This window comes from Leopardus geoffroyi, chromosome B2 (genome assembly GCF_018350155.1).
Source record: "Leopardus geoffroyi isolate Oge1 chromosome B2, O.geoffroyi_Oge1_pat1.0, whole genome shotgun sequence".
NCBI lineage: Eukaryota > Metazoa > Chordata > Mammalia > Carnivora > Felidae > Leopardus > Leopardus geoffroyi.
The window spans coordinates 31103008-31120304 of NC_059332.1; the positions used below are offsets into that span (position 1 = coordinate 31103008).

The window sequence follows — 17297 nt, forward strand, 5'->3', positions numbered from 1 at the left end:
AGCACTGAGTTCTTCACCTGTCTTCTCTCAAGGGCCCCATCTCACCTCACCTGGCCCTCCAGCTCTCTACCGGTTCTCTTTGACCTTTGCTCTCCCCACCCCTTCCCGCATTAGCTCCCAGCATCCCGGCTCCCTCTTCCAGACGCCTCTCTGGTCTTTAAAGAGAAGGGATACTTACTTTCAGGCCCTCTCCCTGCCCCTGTCCTCCCATGCTCTTTATTTAACCTCAGTACTTTTTCTTTTCTAGTTCCTTCCTATCAGTCTCCCTAGTCACTGAGGCGATGTGAGACAGCCTCCCTCCCCAACACAGAGTCTGGGTGCATCTTTTCTTCCAATGAAAACTGGGCATTAGGGTTGCTTTTTAAAAAAAAAATGAGAATGCTAGATTACTCTGGGATGAGCATGCCTCCTTAATTTTGTAGCCATGTATCTGTTCCCTCTCCAGCCCTCGATCTCCTCTTTCCCATACTTCCACATCCCTTTACCAAGATCATCCATCACTCCTCTCCTTGTTTCCACCTCTCTGTAACTTTTTTCCTGAACCTTGACAGGCCTCCGGTACTTTAACCTCCCCCGCCCTCCTCTAGGGAACTCCCAACTTCTCACCATGCCTCACTTGAGTCACGTGGGACCTTTTATCTGGGTGTTGCTGTACTGCCCTCAGCCTGTGTCTGTCCCCGCTGCCAGACACACCTTCGCCCTGCTTGAATTTACTCTCCCTGAGGTAGAGGATGCAAAGAACACTGGGAGTGGGAAGGCTGTTACCTAGTTCTTGCTCCTTGGGCCACAGTGAGGGTCAATGACTGTAGAAAAGACCCAAACTCGTACAATATGCCCAAGCTCTGAAGCACCTTGCCCAAGTGCCAGGGGTCCAACCCTGGAGGAAGACCCCAGTTCTGCGGGACACATTATAGGACGGAAGGGGCGGGCCTAACCTCATTCCGCCTCGGATCGCCCGAAAAGGGGCGTGCCTTGCCCCCTCGGTACCCACTCACAAAGAGGATTTAAAACCTGCTTTTAAGGTTTAAAACGGAGTCGAGGTTAACTCTGTCATACTGTGTCACATTAAAAAGGTGTGGGCCTTTAGTTCTGTTCTGCAAATCACCTAAGGAGGAGCGGGCTGAGTCCTCCAGCCGAGGGAGATGGGCTAACACCAGCTCCGCAAATATGTGTTCGCACAATCCAAACGTCGAGCTGATCCCAGTTCTGCTCCCTTCTTCATTAAAAGGGAGGGGCGAAGCCAAGCTCTGCTCTCTACGTCACCGAAGGAGGCCGGAGCCATTTTGAACCCTGAGACCCTAGTACTTGCTCTCTTGCCGAGCTCTTCGCCGTCTTTTCCGATCTCGGCCAATCAGAGGTGAAAGAAACGGCCCAATCAGCCTGGAGAGACCACAGCCGGAGGCCCCGGATGAGGCCGAGCCAAAGTCTTTGAACCTCAAACCCCGCCAATCGTAGAGCAGTCACCATGGCGACAAGCTAGAGGTGAAGGGGTGGGACCAGAGAAGGCTTAACCTTCACAGGATTGGCCCACCTCTTCCCGCCGTCTGCAGCTCATGCGCACTTTCCTTAACCACCATTTTCCATCGAGTTCCAGCCAATCAAGGGCTTTGGAGCCCTAAGCTCCAAAGTCCAATAGGAATCCGGACATTCTCTGAAAGGGGAAGTGAAGGAAAGAAAGGGGACTTGTAGTAGGCGAGGCCTGTGTAGTCCCGAACCAATTGCTTATGGCCTTTGCTTATGATTGGCAGTTACTCAGACGAATAAAGCTCCCCCGGGTCGGGCCACCGGACGTATCGAGTTGTTACCAATCCCGTCGCATTGCATACTGACTGAGACTGTATCAGCCAATAATCATTGTGCAAGGGCGGGACTGCGCAAACCCCACCCCTACCTTTGGACCAATCCTTTCTTTTGAACTGTGTGATTGGCGGGCACTCAGGCCAATAGTGCCTAGAAAACTTTGAAGCCCGCCCAAAGATCGTGGGCCGGAGGCGGTTTCTTGTTGGGGCGTGTGTGTGTGTGTTTTTGAGGGGATTGAGGGGTACGTAAAGGCGAAACAGAACAGTCCATGGCGGCAGCGGAGGAGGAGGACGGGGGCCCCGAAGGGCCAAACCGCGAGCGGGGCGGGGCGGGCGCGACCTTCGAATGTAATATATGTCTGGAGACTGCTCGCGAAGCTGTGGTCAGTGTGTGTGGCCACCTGTACTGGTGAGAATCCGGGAGTGGGAGAAAAGTGGGGCTCACCTCCATACTAGGGAGGCTGGGGGCGGGGTGGCATACAATCATACAGATAATAGAGGTCACGTCCCCATAGGTGAGGCCCGAGAAGGGGACTTAATGTCTCTTTGAGTATGTGTGGGCAAGAGAGTCACGTCTGTACAGAGGAGACCCATAGAACGGAGAGTCATTGGAACTAGGAGCTGAGAGGTATGGTGTGTTAAGAAGAAGTGGGGCCGGACCGGGGGTAGGGCGGGGACAGCACATCTGTACAGGCGAGACCCGAGCTATCTTACCCCGGAAAGTGAGGGGTCTTAGCTGTACAGGTTAGACTCAAAGGTTAGGGGTGGCACACGTTGCTTGAGTAGGTTGAGACCTAGGGATGTGGAATCCCATTCAGATGAGATATTGGTAAGCAGTGGTATGACAACCTGAGGACAAGGGCACTGAAGGAGCAACCCTGAGAAGTTAAAGGTTTGTGGAAATAGGGACTTTATTGAGCCTAGAAGAGAGGAAAAGGAGTAGTGGGAGAAGGTGCTAGTAAAAGGGGGTCTGGTTTGGGAGTGATAAGGCCAAGGACAGGGCTGGGACTGAAAGAGGAGATCTGGAAAGCTGTGGTTGAAAAGAACTGGAAACTAAGTCGAAAGGCAGAGAAGGGAGGAGATGGGTATGTGTGTGTGTGTGTGTGTGTGTGTGTGTGTGTGTGTGTCTTGTGTGTTTGGGGAGAGGAAAAGGTTGAGCATGTTGAGGATGGATATAGCTTTAGATGTTGTAAGATCAGAGAAGAAGGAAGGCCAGATTGGCATGGTAGAGGTTGCAGAAAATGGGAAAAGAAGCAGGTAGTACCTGGGAGAGGGGGTGAGATGGGACTCTATGAGGTTGGGTCCTTGTCTCTTTTCTGTAGCTGGTTTGACCTTCTTTTTTTCCCCCCCATCCAGTTGGCCCTGTCTTCATCAGGTGCGTACTCAGAGGAGATGAAGAGGGAAATGGGGAGGTCTGAGGAGTTCAAAGACCCTGCTGTATACTGGAAACCACTTCATTTTCTCCCCCAGTGGCTGGAGACACGGCCAGAGCGGCAAGAATGCCCAGTGTGTAAAGCTGGGATCAGCAGAGAAAAGGTTGTCCCTCTTTATGGTCGAGGGAGCCAGAAGCCCCAGGACCCCAGGTGAGAGAGAGGGGCTGGTGCTGAGGGAAGATGGAAGGCTTCTGCCCTGGCAGTGGGGTGTAGAAGGGGAGAGAACACTTCTTCTTGCTAGTCCCTCTCCTATTCCTCAGATTGAAAACTCCACCCCGCCCCCAGGGCCAGCGACCAGCTCCGGAGAGCAGAGGGGTGAGTCTTGTCTGATTGTGTTCTTTCCTTGCAAAGACCTGCCCTGTTCCCCTCTGACTTTCTCCACCTTCCTAGGGATTCCAGTCATTTGGTGATACCGGGGGCTTTCACTTCTCATTTGGTGTTGGTGCTTTTCCCTTTGGCTTTTTCACCACCGTCTTCAACACCCATGATCCATTGCGTCGGGGTACAGGTAAGAGCCTTCCCTCAGCTCCTAGCAGGGAGCCCTCTGAACCCCCTCAGTCCCCTTCCCAACGTAGGAGTGGATGCTTCTTCCACAGCTTTCCTCTCTCCTACAGGTGTGGATCTGGGACAGGGTCACTCGGCCTCCAGCTGGCAGGACTCCCTGTTCCTGTTTCTCGCCATCTTCTTTTTTTTCTGGCTGCTCAGTATTTGAGTTTTGTCTCCTTCCTACCCACCTCCGGCCAGAGGAGAATCAGTATTGGGGGTCCTTGCTGACCCTTCCTGACTCCTGGCCCCTCCTCCCCAACCACTCCATTTGTACTGGCTGAGGCCAACCCTGGCCACTTTCTAGGAGGGTGCGGGGAGGAGGAGTGACAGAATATGGAAGAACCTTCTGCTCTGAACTCACTGAGTAGCATCATAACTCCCAGCTCTGGGACGGGAGGACAGACAGAAGAGAATGTTTCTTCTCTCTACTGATCCTGATTCTCTGTTTCTTCTCTCTACTGATCCTTTGCTTCCCCCCACATTTCTTGATTTGGTGTTGAAAGATGGGCAAGTCTCCCTCTGACTCTCCCCTACTTTCCCCTTGTTGATTTAACTTAATTTTTCTCTCCCCAGTGTCTATTATGGGTTCTGACTTAAGTGCTTCCTTCCCCTCACTACCTCCTTTATTATAAATTGAATAAACAAGGTGAGATGTATTGATGGAAGCTCTGCCCACCTTTGTCCTTACCTCCTTCCTTCCAGAACAGGAGCAGCTTCTCTCTAACTTGAGTAAATATCTGCGTGGTGTGGGGAAGCATGAGGGTGAGCCTCTCTCCTTCAAGGCTTTCAAGGGTTCAGGGGTGAGGGCATCTTACACATACACATACACACACACACACACGAGCAAATAGGGCAAGGTGTTTACTTCTCACTGTTGGGAGGCTCTGGTTGTGGAAGCACGTTTGGTGAGGTGGGTACAGTTACACAGGAAAGAACTAGCGTGGGGCCAGAACAGAGCAGGGGTGGGGGGGAAAGAAAATGGAGGTGATGGATGGAGTCTGGCTGTGCATCCCTCAAGGCCCTGCTGCACTGCCCTCAGCTGCCTCAGGCTCCTCTGACTGATTCAGCTCTTCGCGCTCCTCCTCCTCCTCCTCCTGGTTTTCTGGGGCCTTCCTGAGGAGGAATATGGGGGAGAATACTGCACATGGTTCCCAGCACTCCATCATTGCTCCCCCTTACCTCCCTTCTTGCTGCCTGGAAGTCTCAAGTCTGAGGTCTCTGGCTTTCTCCACTTACCTCTCCTCTCCTTGGCGTCGCTGTCTTTGCCATATGATGGCCCCAATGAGCAGGGCAGCTATCCCCAGGCCTCCCAGGATCCCCAGGGCTAGGGCTACAGTTCCCAGCCCCTGCCCTTCCAAAGAACCTGTAGAGAGATGCAGAGAAGTAAGGGCCTGGCCCCTCCCACTCACCATTCCTTTCTTGTCAACCATCCCCCCGACCATCCCCCAGTCACTTTGGCCTTTGGGAAAGCCTCACCTGCAGTTGGCCCCTCCTCTGTTTCTGAAAGACAAAGTCAGAGCAAGTTAGAAGGGAAGGTCTCAATGTGAGAGAAAGTAGGCTATTTAGTGGGAGCCCCAGTGGAGTCTTTCCCTTTCTTCAGTTCAGAGGAGAGAGGGGACAGGCTGTCTTGGTATGGCTTGGGTGGGGCAGAGGAGGCCTGGGTATGGGTACATGGAGGGGACAGTGCCAGGATGGAGTAGGGAATTCGAGTCTGCACCATCCTTTAGCCCAGCCCCAGGGTTCCTGGGATTTGGAGAGAGAGGTCTCCTCACCGATGATGTGGACACTGACAGCACGGCTTTCCTGGGGCCCATGGCTGGGATGGGTGGCTACACAGCTGTAGGTTCCCTGGTCCTGAGGTCTTACCTCAGAGAGGAGCAACACAGGGTTGGGGGTAAGGGGCAGGGGCACGCCCTGTGGGGAGAAGGGGGATAGGAGACTATTACAATGTGTAATACGTTTCCACACGTCCCATACTCCTATCTTTGTCTCCATATCTTCCGATATTCTGTCGTCTTCCCCAGGTCCTTGCCTGCCTCTCTATGAGCCTCCTGTCCTCCTAGTTGCCAGTGATGTGTCTGTCTACTTCCCAGCCCCCTCTCCAGGTCACTCACGTCCTTGATCCAGTGGATTTGAAGGGAGGACTGGGCAGGGGTTTCACAGGTCAGGGTCACGGTACCACCAGGAGCTACTGTTCCACCTTCTGGCTCTACCACCAATTGGACCTCCAGAGGCACAGGCTCTGGGGGTGGGGGCATGAGGTTGAGAGTTATACCTATGTGTGGTTCCTGTGGCCATGGGCTTCACTCTTCCCTCCTTGAGGGCCAAACTTTCAGGCCCTCCCCACCTCCACTCACCCCAGACGCTGAGCTGGATGGGGGCCGTGTGTAGGGCTCGGCGCCGGGGAAGGCCAGGACTGAAGCTACAGGAGAAAGTGGGATGGGGAGCTCCTCCCCGGGCTGGGGTCACCATCAGTTCTGACTGGAGTGTGAAAAGCCCTGTTTCAGGGTGTCTCCTGGTCTCTTCCTGCACGGACACTCCTATGGCGGGGAGGAGAAGGGAGGACAAGGCAAGACCTCCCAGGGTGGATATGGGAGGGGTCAGAAAGAAGGCAGCAGGAGGGGGAACTTTGGGACTTACCTTTGCCATCAGGTATGAGGGGTTTCCCATCCAAGTGCCAGTTAAGAGTTCCGGCAGGGTAGCCCCCCTTGGACAAACATGTCCCCACCTGGGGAGAGAGTAACCATCATCTTTGAAAATAAGAGACTACACACACATGCGCACACAGACGCATACACCTACACGGACACGGCTTACACCCCCTTCCTCTTCTCAGGACTGCTTTCTACTTCTCCCCTTTTCTTCCACTACCTTATTGGGGACACCAGCCATGAGTTCAGAGGCAGGATCCACGATTTCTGGCTTCCCAGGAATCTCTGAAGGAGGGAAAATTTCAGTCAGAGGCTGCAGCTCTGAAGACTCTCATACCCCAGGTGCGGGAACTGGGGCATCTGAAGTCACAGGTTCTCACACACCAGGGCCAAGGAGTCAAGGGCTGGGGTTGAAGACTTTTCCTTAGATGAAAGGTGGGCCATGGAGAAGGCCCTGAACTCTTACGGTAGACTCGGACTTGGTAGGTTGACCTCGTCTCCTTTCCATTCCTGCTTTTTGCCCGGCACTGGAAAGTCCCCTCATCCTGGATCCCTACTGCCGGCAGGAGGAGGGAGCCATTGGGGAGCACTCGAGCTACACTATCCCAGGGGCCTCCCTGGGGAGACAGGACCTTCCAAGCTTCTGTTCGGCCTGTGTTCTGGGGACAGAGGAGAGGGGCCTGAGCAGGGCAGGTCCTTTGGGAAAGGACTCCTGAGGCAGGGAGGTGGGGATACAAATCATCACTGGTCTCTCTGGAAGTGGGGAAGCTGTGACAGGAGCCCTGCTTACCAGTTTCCATTCCAACTGCTGGGGTGGTTTCTTGGGGGCCCCCCTACAGTTCAGCACCAGTGGCTTCCCAATCCGGGCTGTGACGTTTCGGTCGCCTACTACTGCCCCTGGGAGACAGTACAATGGTGGAAGGGTAGGAGGGAAATGGGGGCTAATAAAACTAGGACAAGGTGGGTGAGGGAGCTTGAAGAGCAGTGCCCAGGTTCCAGGAAAGTTCTGGGCAGATTTGGGGAGGACAGAGTGCTTTCTGCAGGGAGGATTGGTGTGAGGGGAGTGGCTCACCCCACAGACTGAAGACCAGCACCCAGGCTCCAGCCGCTGCCCCTGCTGCCATCCTGCTTCCTTCCCAGGCTCCTTGCTCTGTCTGCCCCTCACTGCTGTGGCCACCGCCCTAGGTGGGGCTTGCACCTTCTCCCCTACCCCCATCTTCCCGTCCTGTCCCGTCACAGGGAATGCTAGGAATTCATGCTTCTTGGACAAGAGTACTTCAGGTACTAGGAGAAAGTTATCACCCCACCCTTAGGCACTGCCAGTCTCTGGGCCCAGCCATATCCATGGGGGTGGGGAGTGTACCTCCTAGGGTCTCTTCTCACTCAGGACCCCCAACCCATCCCGTCAGTCCACGGAGGGCTTGCCTGGTAGACAACTGGAGACCACTGAGGGCTTGCCTGGTAAGACAATGGGAGCCCCAAATGGCTTAGGCAAGGTTGCTAGGCAACAGGGTTCAGGCCAGGCTTTTTCCCTTGAGGAGGGGGTGAGGGTGAACCCTGGGGCCTGGGTGGTGAGGGCAAGGCTGGGGGAACTTGGGAAAAACACCTGTTTGGGGCTTTATGAGAAAAAGATTTTTTTTTCTGGGGTTTTTCATGTTTTTGAAAATAATTCTCAACTAAACCCAGGGAAAAAAGAAAATTCTTTATTTAAAACTGTGTGTGTGTGTGTGTGTGTGTGTATGTGTGTATGTGTTTTCTTTTTTCCTGTGAAACTACAAGTTTACAAGTGAGGAGAGAACTGCCCCCAGCCCGTGCCTCCCACCCACCACCCATTACCCATCTAACCTGCTCCCCTTCAGTCCTGCCTGGATCTTTGACAGAAGAGGTTCCCCACTAGGACAGTCTCGTAAAATCCTGAGGATGTTTGAGGGGTTCAGATGGTAAGAGTTCTGGCCAAGGATGGGACATTGGTGATTTTACTTTCCCACATACCTGGCTTTTTGCAACCTCCCTCCTCTCTCTCCCCACCCTCCTGATTTTGGACTGAGAATAAAAGATGCTGCATTTCTGGGGAAATGGAGGGAGATAACATAACACAAGCACCCAACCCACATTAACATATTTGGCAATAAGCCCCTCCCCATTCTTCCCCCTCCAATCTGCAAATAGTAGTTAAAAAAAAAAAAAAAAAAAAGATTTAAAGACGTGTCACTCACAGGGAAAGGTGGCATTTCCTCAAAGTTACTGAGTCCAGCCCTGCCCAAGGATTGAGGGAAGTGGGGGGTGGGGACAGGTCAGCAGAGCAAGCCCCTGACTATCTCCACAGCAAATGCAGCAAAGAGCTGCCTGCATAAGCAAAGAACATCCAACTAAGTGATTTTAGGGGTGCAGGCTTGGTGCCCTGCTAAATGTACTTTCTGGTGGACAGGACTGGAGCCAGCTGGGCCTCTTTACAAGTTCTATTTGTTCCCCTTTCTCTTATCATGACCCCTTTGGCTATCACCCCTAACATGGGAAAGCAAGAAATTAAAAAAAAAAAAAAAAAAAAAAAAGTCAATATATTTATAAAAACATCTACTTCCCCAAGCTAAAAATTAAGAACCAATAACAGCAACAAAAATTTTTCAAAATACAGATGGATCCCAGGGTTTTGTTTCTTTCCTTAACAAAACAAAACAACAACAAAAATTCAACCCCAAAGCCCAGTCAACAATTCCCTAAAGTAGCAGAAACTCCCTCCGAGGTAGATATCTGAGTCAGACACTCTAGTCCACCGAGCGATTCTATTGGTTTAAGATGAGCTGCGTATGAGGTAATAAAGCCATCTGGAGGGGCAGGGGGTGGGGAGGCACAGGGTTCATGGCCCATGTCCTCTGTCCAGAAGGTGTGTCCCCAGTTTTGGCATCTCTGGTTGGGCAGGGCTGGCTTCTCCACAGATCCCAGAGCAGATAAGTGGGGTGGGGGAGCCCAGAGAAAAGAGAGAAATGGAATATAGTACGGGGTGGAGGGGGATGGAAAGACAGCAGAGGGAAAGGGATCTGAACAATAGGATTCTGGGTTTTGTGACAGAAAGGAAGAGAAAGGCTGAAAAAAAAGTTAAAAAGAGGGAGACAGACCCCACTCTCCCCTTAGGGGGAGCCCATTCTCCCTGCCACGTAGTCAGCACCCCCAGCACTGAGAGAGTCTGGTTGGGGAAGGGATGACCCCATTTGCCCTTCTCTGTCTTGTGCTTCTCCTGTGTCTGGGGTTTGTCCTCTGGATGCCTGTGTCCTCTTCAAGAGTCGCCTTGTGAGCCCCCACCCCTGTGGCCCTGAGGGGCAAGATCAGTTGGAAGTGTCAGAGTGAACGCTCCCTGGTCCCTCTGTCGGGGACGTCACTGAGGATGGGGTTACAGCCTCCTGCCAGCCACCGTTTGCCTGAAAAAAGAGAGAGACGGTTGGGGCAGGGCTCTGGGAAGTCTAGTGTGGGGACAACACTGCCAGCGAAAAGGCCCTCTTGTCCTGGTGAGAGTTGGACAAAGAGAGCTTCACGTATCCACTCACCCTCATTTCCCGAGGGCTGTACATCTGGCCTCCCCCAAGGTTATCCCCGTAGCCCCCTGGCCCCATTGAGTGTCGGAGTGATTCCACCTGCAGGCAGCAAAGAAGGATATGACACAGTGACGAGTCTTATACCTTGAAGAGAGGGAAACCGAGTTTGGGAAAGCCCTACTCAAGGGGAGATGGGCCACCTGACCTGGGAAGCAGAGTAGGAATCTCCGTTGAGCCCGGGCATCCCCAGAAACATGTCTCCGGATCCTGAGAGATTGAAAGAGCCGCCAGAGCCTTGGTGGGGGGAGAGTAGAGAAGGGATTAGAGAAGAGTATAACACAGCCTTTGACGGCAGATGGGATTCTCACCACAGCTCTGGTTTCCAAAAAGCCCTATGAACTGGTTCTGGGGGTGCACCGCTATATGCAAATTATCCATAAGACAACACTGCAACACTCAGAAGGAGCAGGCAGTTTCTGAGCCTCCCCCCTCCGTCCCTGGCCACTTGCTGGAAGATAGAAGTAACTTCGCTGGAGTGGCCTCTGTCCCCTGACATCTCCATCCCATCTCAGCTAGGTCCTTCTCACCCCCAAAGGCCCCCTCTCAGCTGTGATCCTGCCTAGATAGGAAGTGGGAACAAAAGCAGGAAGCGTGCAAGACAGCCAGCCAGGATGGCAGTGGGGTCCACCTGCAGACGAAGGGGGTGTCGGGGAGCTGGTGCGGCTGTGGCCCCCCTGGGTGACTGACACGGCGGTCTTGACAGCATAGATGTTTGCTTCCTCTTGGAACTTTCCAATATTTTTCTTATACCGAATCCGCTTGTTGCCAAACCAGTTGGAGACCTGTGGGGTGTTGAGCAGAAAGAAGGGTCAGGTAGAGAACTTTATGTTAAGTCCCTCAGTCAGTAGAATCAGAGAGCTTTTGACCTGAAAACTCCTCCCCAAGCCTCCCCAATACCTGAGAGACAGTGATTCCGCACTTCTTGGCAAGCTCCTCCTTAGCCTCTTCACTAGGATATGGGTTACTCAGATGCGAGTAGAAATACTCATTGAGGACCTCAGTGGCCTGTTTGCTGAAGTTGCGGCGTTTTCGTCTACAGAAGAGGGAGAAAGGTGGTGAGGAGGCCGGCTGTTCGGGCAGGGCCTCCATCTTGCCTAACTCTGGAGAATGCCACTGCTATAGGGTACCATGTTGTGTTGCACGGTGGCCCAGGGGCTTGGAGAAGAATGGGAAGGAGCCCAGGGTTGGGGGCTGGCCTGGGCCTCTGAGCCCCACCTGGCATCCAAGAAGCGGGAACGCAGGATCATGACAGCCTCACAGGTGCTCTGCTTGAGCTGCATCTGGATGGCGCTGAACTTCCGATGGATGATGCTCACCATGCGCTCCATCTCCTTGGGTGCCACAGGCCGTGTGCGGCTCTGTTCCCTCAGCAGGTTCATGACGTGGGTTGTGAACTCGTTACATGCCTATAGTGGGAGCCAGTGGGTTGTGAGGAGGGGCCCTTTGGCCCTGGGATTCCCCTCAGGAGCCTCTCCTTTCATCCACTCCAGCCTTGTCTCCTCACCTGCTCATATTTCTCCAGCTCTGAGTGGTAGATGTGGCGGATCTGAGCAAGTTTGCTGCGATAGTCCGAGTGTTCGATGGAGTTGTCAGGGGACACGCCGCCCCCGGAGGCTGCTGCGGCCGCAGCTGCTGCCGCTGAGCCCCCTCCTTTCTCAGGCCCAGCCACACCCTCTGCCAGAAGCATGTTGTCCAGGCGCATCAGCTGTGGGTCCACCGGCTCCTCCTCTTGGGAGCTTCGAATGCTAAGGCCTAGCATACAGGCCAATGAACTTAGGGACCCAGGGAACCCACAGCCAGCTCTCAGCCCTCCTAGTGTCTTCCTGGAGACCCAAGTTTTCAGGTTTTGGTTCCCTCCCTAGTTCCCCTTAGCAACTTCTCTAACCCCTACTGTTCTCAGGGCCCCAGGGTATCAAACCCTGAGCCTGAGTCCTATAAAGAACAGGATTCTGTCCCCAGAAGGGAGAAATCAGAGGGGGTCCCACATACCGGTTTTCTCCTTGATTTCACACAGGACACTAAAGAGAGCAGGCTTCATGCGGTGGCAGTTGAGGGCGTGTTTCCTTGGGAGGAAGGGGAGAGAAGAGTTGAGGAGCTATAGAAACAGAGGAGGGATCGAGTGAGGGAGACCATGAGGGTGAGAGGGGAGCCTCCGAACCAGCAGGGAGGTACAAAGTGGGGGTGGGGGCAGAATGGAGTTGGGGGGTTCTTGGGAAGAGATCAGCTCCCTGAGTGTGGAAATGTGGGGAAGCTGCTTGGCTTAAGGAAGATGGAGGGAAGATGCAGGCAGCAAGATAAAGGCACTGTGGGCATGCACGGGGGCTGTGGAAATGGGTCTACAGGGGTAGAGAAGGAGAGTTTGGGGGTGACTGCTGACATGAGGGTGACTAGGTAGACTGCAGAGGAAAAGAGATGCAGACTGCAAGAAGAGTCAGAGTTTGAGGTGCCAGAGAGGGGTTGGAGTTGAATATAGATGTGTGTGGAGGGTCCTGGGACTGAACAAGGCAGGAGGCTCTGATGCTCCTAGTGTCCCGCTGAACAGGGGCCAAGGGTGGGGGAGGACCCTTGAAGGCTGGGCCATGGTGGAGAGGAGCGGTAGGAGCTTTGGGAAGGGCTGTGGAGGTCCCCAGGCCTGGAGAGTATGGGGGTGGGCTGGGAGGAGAGTTAAGACAGCATAGCAGTTTCTTAGTCTGAGAGCCAGAACAGGGCTCTGGAGATGGAACATGTTCGAGGGAGTATGGGGGTCAGTGGGGAGTTTGGGGGGGGGGGGTGAGGCCACCCTGGGTTCCCCTCTTTGAAGGTTTCAGGGCCTGGGGGTGAAGGGAGGTTCGTGAAGGAGGGCTTATCTTGGAGCTCCCAGGAGTAAGGAGAGAAGAGAGCTTTAGGATCCTGGAGCCGATCCTGGAGTAGGGGGTGGGGGCGACTCCCAGAAGATTCAGAGCTTGTGAATGGGGTTTCTGCTGGGTCTGTGTGGGGTCCCGGGGTGGGGGCACTCACTTGGCCTGGGCCTCGTCCAGGCTCTGGTCGGTGATGGTCATTATCTGCTGCAGAATGTCCCCGATGTCTTGCTTCCCTCGGCCTCCCGGGACCCCCCCGCTACCCCCACCGGGGTCTCCGCCACCGGGAGGCTCGCCAGGGCCCCCAGGCTCCCCACCCACCAATCCCAGGCCCCCCCGGCCCCCACCTGGAGGGGGCGGCCCCAGCAGCCGCTCGTCCATAGTTGGGGGGGGGGCCCTGAGGCCCCCTCCCTGCTCCGCCCCTCCCCCCGCCTGGTTACTTCCCCCCCACACAAACTCGGTGGGGCCGCTGCTCCCTCCACCCCAACCCCCGCCCGTCTCCCCCCTCCCGGCTCTCCCGGAGGTTCACCCCGGCCCTGAAGGGAGACCTGGGGTACCGGCTGGGCCCCCCACAGGAGACCCCGGCCCCCGGCGGCGGAGAAAATGGAGCCGGAGAGAGAGAGGAGGCCCAAGCGGGGGTGTGTGTGAGAGAGAGAGAGAGAGGGAGGAGGGAGAAGGGGGGAGCGAGGGAGGGAGGCGGGGGGGGGAGGGGAGCGGGAGAGGAAGAGGAGGGGAGAAGAGAGGAGGAACAGGGAGGAGCTGGGGGCGGAGAAAGACACATAGAAACAGAGGAACTAGCATCGAGTGGAGGAGGGGAGAGGGAAGAGGGGACGAGGGGAGGAGACTAGACCTTGTTGGGGGGGGGGGGTGGGATATGCTTAGGCCCGGGGGCTGGACTTCGGTGGCCTCGGAAGGGCGGGGTGGGGGTGGGGAGGCGTATTGGGGCTCAGGGGCCGCAACTTGGGTTCTGAATTAGGGAATCTAGGTGTTGTGGACTCCGGCCCCTAGAATCCCTGGGTTCACAGACAGCTCAGTTCATATTTCTTCTCCTAATGACTCCCCTCCCTGTTCTACTTAATTAAAACCAGGAGAGGGGGGGCTGGGGGGGTATAATTAGGGAGGTCTCCAACCGCTGCTTAATGAGCCAGTAATTAACCAGCCAGGGAGGGGAGCTGGCCTCTCGCCAAAGTAGGGAAAGAGGCGGCCTCTTGGCCTCACCTTCCTATCCCCCCCTCGGCCCCCCCCCCCCAGCCCCAAACACCAGTCTTCGTCAGTCCAGAGGAGAATTACATTTATTCATACAACCAAAACATCGGACTCGGAGCAGCAGTGGGGAGGGAGGGTGGGCAGTGCTAAGTGTCCATTCACAGCCTGTAGGCCCCTCAGTCCTGGGGTGGGAGTGCTGGTGGTGGGGTGGGCGAATGGTCTTACCTTTTTGTAATGCCCTCTCTCCCTTTCTTCTTACTGGGAAGGAGGGTGGAACTGTCTCTCAGGCCCTAACTTTGGGAGATTTGCCTTCTCTTGGGAGATGGAGGCCTGAGCCCTCAGATGCTGCCTAGTGGCTAGACTACTGGGGGTATCCCCACAGCTCAGGACCAAGACTTCCAGCCACTCCTTGGGATCAGGGGAGGGGGTGGGGTGTTCCTCAGTGGCTGGGATCTTCTCATTGCTTCAAGCTCCCATGTACTGGGGGAGGGAGTTAAATGACCATCCTACCCTATTCCCAGGACTTTCACCTCCTCTGTTCCTCGGGAAGGTGGATGAGGATGATGGATATTGAGATTTATCCTGGGTCTTCCAGTCTCTGGTGCCCCTGCCAAGCAGGGGTTGAGGGCATGCTGCCCAGCTTTGAGCCCCAGGAGTGTGGAGGGGCTGGTGGAGGGGCTCACGTCTCAGCAGGTATGTGTGGGGGGCCGGGACCTTTGCTCCTCCATTCGACCTCCACCCTGAACTCTCAGTAGCAACTCCAGGAGCTCCTGTCCCCCTGGGGGTAGGGGAGGCTCTGACCGCTGGGCTTCCATCCGCTGGCACTAGAGGAGTGGAGGGAAGGGAGTATTGGTGAGATTTTAAGAGGGGCAGGCCTTGCAAGGAGCCAAGGCTGGCGAGAGGGGTATGTAGGATACCTGTGATGGGGATGGAGGGACCGGGGCCTGGCCAGGGGGTAGATGGTGGGGAGGAGGGGTAGGGCCCAAAAGAGAACAAGGGCCAAGAGACCAGAAAGCCTGGGTCTTGCCTTCTGGGGAGGTGTCTCACCTGGTGACTGAGGATAGTGCTGTAGAGCTGTTCTCTGTCCTCAAGAGGCCGAAGTGGGGCTGGGGCTATGCTTGGGGGGTTCTGGGGGATGTGGAAGGTGGCTCTTTGCTCCTCTAGGCGGCGGGACTGGGCCTCAGCCACCAAATCCAGAAGGAGCTCAGTCTGCAGGGAGAGCAGGGAGGCCGAGCGGGGCCCCAGGGCTGGGGAGAGGAGGGGTAGGGCTCAGAGACCCAGAGAAGTTGGCAGACAGGAGGGGTGGTGGTGCGAGATGACTTGGAGTGAGAGCTGAGGGGGTGCAATGGGGAATCAGGAGGAGGTGGGGAGAGGGCCTTGGTAATGGGATCAGGAAGGATGTGGGCACCAAGGTGAGGGAGCTCCCTGGGCGAGTGAGGGTACCTGTGTGGCGGGTCCCTGGAGGAGGAGGGGACGGAGGAGCAGATCGCCAAGGCCGAGTGGTGGTGTTCACAGGGGGCCAGCCATGCTCATCCTGATGGGGGCCCTGATGCTGGGAGACATCCGGTCCAATCAAGTGGGGGTGTGGTGGGCAGGGGGCTAGGCTGACAGCCCATTTCCTCTTTCTGTGTCTCTGTTCCTGCCTCAGTTTGCCCAAGCCCTTCCAAGTCCCCGGAGTCCCCTTTCACTGCGTCCCTGCCCCACATCCTCTTACCTCCCTCTCTCCCAGTGTCAGCCTCCCCAGCCCAGTGCGCAGCTCACCTGGTCACCATTCTCTTCTTCCTGGGGTCTCTCGGCCTCCATCCCCTGGAGGGGAGAAATTGATGGGGGTGGGGTAGCTGGGATTTGGGAGGAGGGCTGGAACCCTAGGTTCCTGAGGGGAGTGGGGGCTGGAAGGGGTGGGGGTGAGCCAGGGGCTGGATGCCTGGGTACTGAGCAGGAAGCTGGGTTCCTGGTCAGCCCCCCCACGGGCCCCGCCCATCCCTGTCAACTTCCTCCAGTTCTCTTTTCCCACCCAAACTACTTGCTCAACCTCTCTCGCCCCAGGGGAGCACAGAGACTGGGAAAAGCGTCTCCAGCTGCAGTAGTGGAGGGGGTTTATCATAGAGAATGACTTTTGGCCTTCACATCTCCAGAGTTTCAGTAGTCCCTCAACCCTAGGCTCTGTTCTTTCCACTCCCCTCCTCCCCTTCAGCTCTTTCTGTCAACACAGGAACTAGCTACACAGGAAGTGGTTTTACTCCTCAGAACCCCCCCCCCCCCGCCCACTCCCCCAGGTCCCCTTCCTAAGAGGACCCTGATGTAGGCTTTGTCCCTCTTCTGTGTCCCAGCTTCCCACAGACTTATGGGGACTGGGAGGGGCATGGTTCCAGTGGGAAGCAAAGTACTCAGACCCAGGGATGTTGGGCCCTCAAACATGTACATATACCCCTAGCAGTGGCTCCAACACACAGTAAGTATTCAATAAATATGTGTTGGATAGTTATCCCTGCCCTCTAGGTGCTTATAGTCTATTCAGGGGACAAGATATGTACCAAATATGAGACAAGGGGCAGGGGAAACTTTCCTCTGGTTATGAATGAAGAGTATAGAAATGGAAAAGGGAGATGACCTTCTCCCTGGCTTGGTCTCAATACTGGTCAGGCGAGCTGGCACCAGGATGGGAACAGGATAGAGATATTTGGGACCTCTAAATGGCAACCTGCCATATTATGAAGTTTACAGCTGAGTGACTTGGAGCATGAAGTCAACTCTAGTGATCAAGAGATCTAGTTCTACCACTTAATGCCTTGCAATCTTGGGCAAATAAAATCTCTGTGCCTCAGTTTCTCAAAGAGTAAAATGGAGCTTTAATAGCGCCTACCTTATAGAATTGATGTGAGGATTAAGTGCGATAATTTGGCATATAGTGAATGCTCAATAAATGGTAGTTACTATTAGCTTTCAAAATGCCTCATGCCTCCATGTCTCAGGCCCATCACCATTAAAGAGGTGTAACCGTGTTTCTGAAAGGTGTATGTTTGAGATGCTCTCTCCATCTGCCTTAACTTGAGGCCTTAGGAATCTCCTAAGTGTTCATAACTAAATGCCCTTTGAAGAGGATAAAGGGTATACATAGTTATGTGTGGTTTCTCCCTGGGCTACTAGAGACTCTTACTTTCAGGTGATACTCTAAAATAACAACAGTATCCCGCAAATCTTATTCTCGCTCTTGAACTGTACTCAAAGCCTCCAT

The 17297-nt window shown here is 54.9% G+C and overlaps 4 protein-coding genes across 10 annotated transcripts; 1 reads left to right on the forward strand and 3 right to left on the reverse strand.

The window, feature by feature from the left end:
* Positions 1 to 1978: 1978 nt before the first annotated feature.
* RNF5 (ring finger protein 5) lies at positions 1979 to 4180 on the forward strand. 3 transcript variants are annotated; one of them, XM_045497815.1, is made up of 6 exons: positions 1979 to 2208; positions 3156 to 3174; positions 3270 to 3382; positions 3493 to 3547; positions 3623 to 3740; positions 3847 to 4180. In XM_045497815.1, the coding sequence occupies exons 1-6, from the start codon at positions 2069 to 2071 to the stop codon at positions 3942 to 3944; spliced, it is 543 nt and encodes a 180-aa protein (XP_045353771.1). In that variant the 5' UTR covers positions 1979 to 2068; the 3' UTR covers positions 3945 to 4180. The 3 variants fall into 3 exon arrangements, with proteins under 3 accessions (XP_045353771.1, XP_045353770.1, XP_045353772.1); XM_045497814.1 differs by having other exon boundaries at positions 2010 to 2208; positions 3156 to 3382; XM_045497816.1 differs by lacking the exon at positions 3156 to 3174 and having other exon boundaries at positions 2110 to 2208.
* A 439-nt stretch (positions 4181 to 4619) lies between these two features.
* Positions 4620 to 7998, reverse strand: AGER (advanced glycosylation end-product specific receptor). Of its 4 annotated transcripts, XM_045497799.1 has the most exons (11): positions 7502 to 7665; positions 7220 to 7326; positions 6896 to 7088; positions 6650 to 6714; positions 6419 to 6506; positions 6136 to 6318; positions 5893 to 6020; positions 5551 to 5692; positions 5255 to 5278; positions 5015 to 5141; positions 4620 to 4891 (listed from the first exon to the last, which is right to left on the reverse strand). In XM_045497799.1, the coding sequence occupies exons 1-11, from the start codon at positions 7551 to 7553 to the stop codon at positions 4792 to 4794; spliced, it is 1209 nt and encodes a 402-aa protein (XP_045353755.1). In that variant the 5' UTR covers positions 7554 to 7665; the 3' UTR covers positions 4620 to 4791. The 4 variants fall into 4 exon arrangements, with proteins under 4 accessions (XP_045353755.1, XP_045353756.1, XP_045353753.1 ...); XM_045497800.1 differs by lacking the exon at positions 7502 to 7665 and adding an exon at positions 7793 to 7998 and having other exon boundaries at positions 6896 to 7326; XM_045497797.1 differs by having other exon boundaries at positions 7220 to 7786.
* Positions 7999 to 8110: 112 nt separating this feature from the next.
* PBX2 (PBX homeobox 2) lies at positions 8111 to 13252 on the reverse strand. The gene is made up of 9 exons (XM_045497801.1): positions 13017 to 13252; positions 12009 to 12082; positions 11524 to 11771; positions 11235 to 11425; positions 10917 to 11052; positions 10648 to 10801; positions 10165 to 10253; positions 9972 to 10058; positions 8111 to 9845 (listed from the first exon to the last, which is right to left on the reverse strand). Exons 1-9 carry the CDS (start codon positions 13235 to 13237, stop codon positions 9753 to 9755), a joined length of 1293 nt encoding a protein of 430 aa, XP_045353757.1. The 5' UTR covers positions 13238 to 13252; the 3' UTR covers positions 8111 to 9752.
* An 878-nt stretch (positions 13253 to 14130) lies between these two features.
* Positions 14131 to 16264, reverse strand: GPSM3 (G protein signaling modulator 3). Of its 2 annotated transcripts, XM_045497811.1 has the most exons (5): positions 16095 to 16264; positions 15824 to 15868; positions 15506 to 15614; positions 15110 to 15309; positions 14131 to 14886 (listed from the first exon to the last, which is right to left on the reverse strand). In XM_045497811.1, the coding sequence occupies exons 1-5, from the start codon at positions 16164 to 16166 to the stop codon at positions 14749 to 14751; spliced, it is 564 nt and encodes a 187-aa protein (XP_045353767.1). In that variant the 5' UTR covers positions 16167 to 16264; the 3' UTR covers positions 14131 to 14748. The 2 variants fall into 2 exon arrangements, with proteins under 2 accessions (XP_045353767.1, XP_045353768.1); XM_045497812.1 differs by lacking the exon at positions 16095 to 16264 and having other exon boundaries at positions 15824 to 16074.
* Positions 16265 to 17297: the final 1033 nt, after the last annotated feature.

Coding starts and splice junctions, on each gene's coding strand:
- AGER (XM_045497797.1), bottom strand. CDS start 7,645: ATGGGGGTAGGGGAGAAGGTGCAAGCCCCACCTAGGGCGGTGGCCACA. Junction 5,279..5,550: donor TGTCAGTGTCCACATCATCG/GTGAGGAGACCT, acceptor TTTGTCTTTCAG/AAACAGAGGAGGGGCCAACT. Junction 4,892..5,014: donor CGACGCCAAGGAGAGGAGAG/GTAAGTGGAGAA, acceptor ATTCCTCCTCAG/GAAGGCCCCAGAAAACCAGG.
- GPSM3 (XM_045497811.1), bottom strand. CDS start 16,166: ATGATAAACCCCCTCCACTACTGCAGCTGGAGACGCTTTTCCCAGTCT. Junction 15,615..15,823: donor AAGAAGAGAATGGTGACCAG/GTGAGCTGCGCA, acceptor GATGTCTCCCAG/CATCAGGGCCCCCATCAGGA. Junction 14,887..15,109: donor GCACTATCCTCAGTCACCAG/GTGAGACACCTC, acceptor CCACTCCTCTAG/TGCCAGCGGATGGAAGCCCA.
- RNF5 (XM_045497814.1), top strand. CDS start 2,155: ATGTCTGGAGACTGCTCGCGAAGCTGTGGTCAGTGTGTGTGGCCACCT. Junction 3,383..3,492: donor CAGAAGCCCCAGGACCCCAG/GTGAGAGAGAGG, acceptor CCTATTCCTCAG/ATTGAAAACTCCACCCCGCC. Junction 3,741..3,846: donor TCCATTGCGTCGGGGTACAG/GTAAGAGCCTTC, acceptor TCTCTCCTACAG/GTGTGGATCTGGGACAGGGT.
- PBX2 (XM_045497801.1), bottom strand. CDS start 13,237: ATGGACGAGCGGCTGCTGGGGCCGCCCCCTCCAGGTGGGGGCCGGGGG. Junction 11,772..12,008: donor TGAAATCAAGGAGAAAACCG/GTATGTGGGACC, acceptor CCTGTATGCTAG/GCCTTAGCATTCGAAGCTCC. Junction 10,802..10,916: donor GCGGAATCACTGTCTCTCAG/GTATTGGGGAGG, acceptor AACACCCCACAG/GTCTCCAACTGGTTTGGCAA.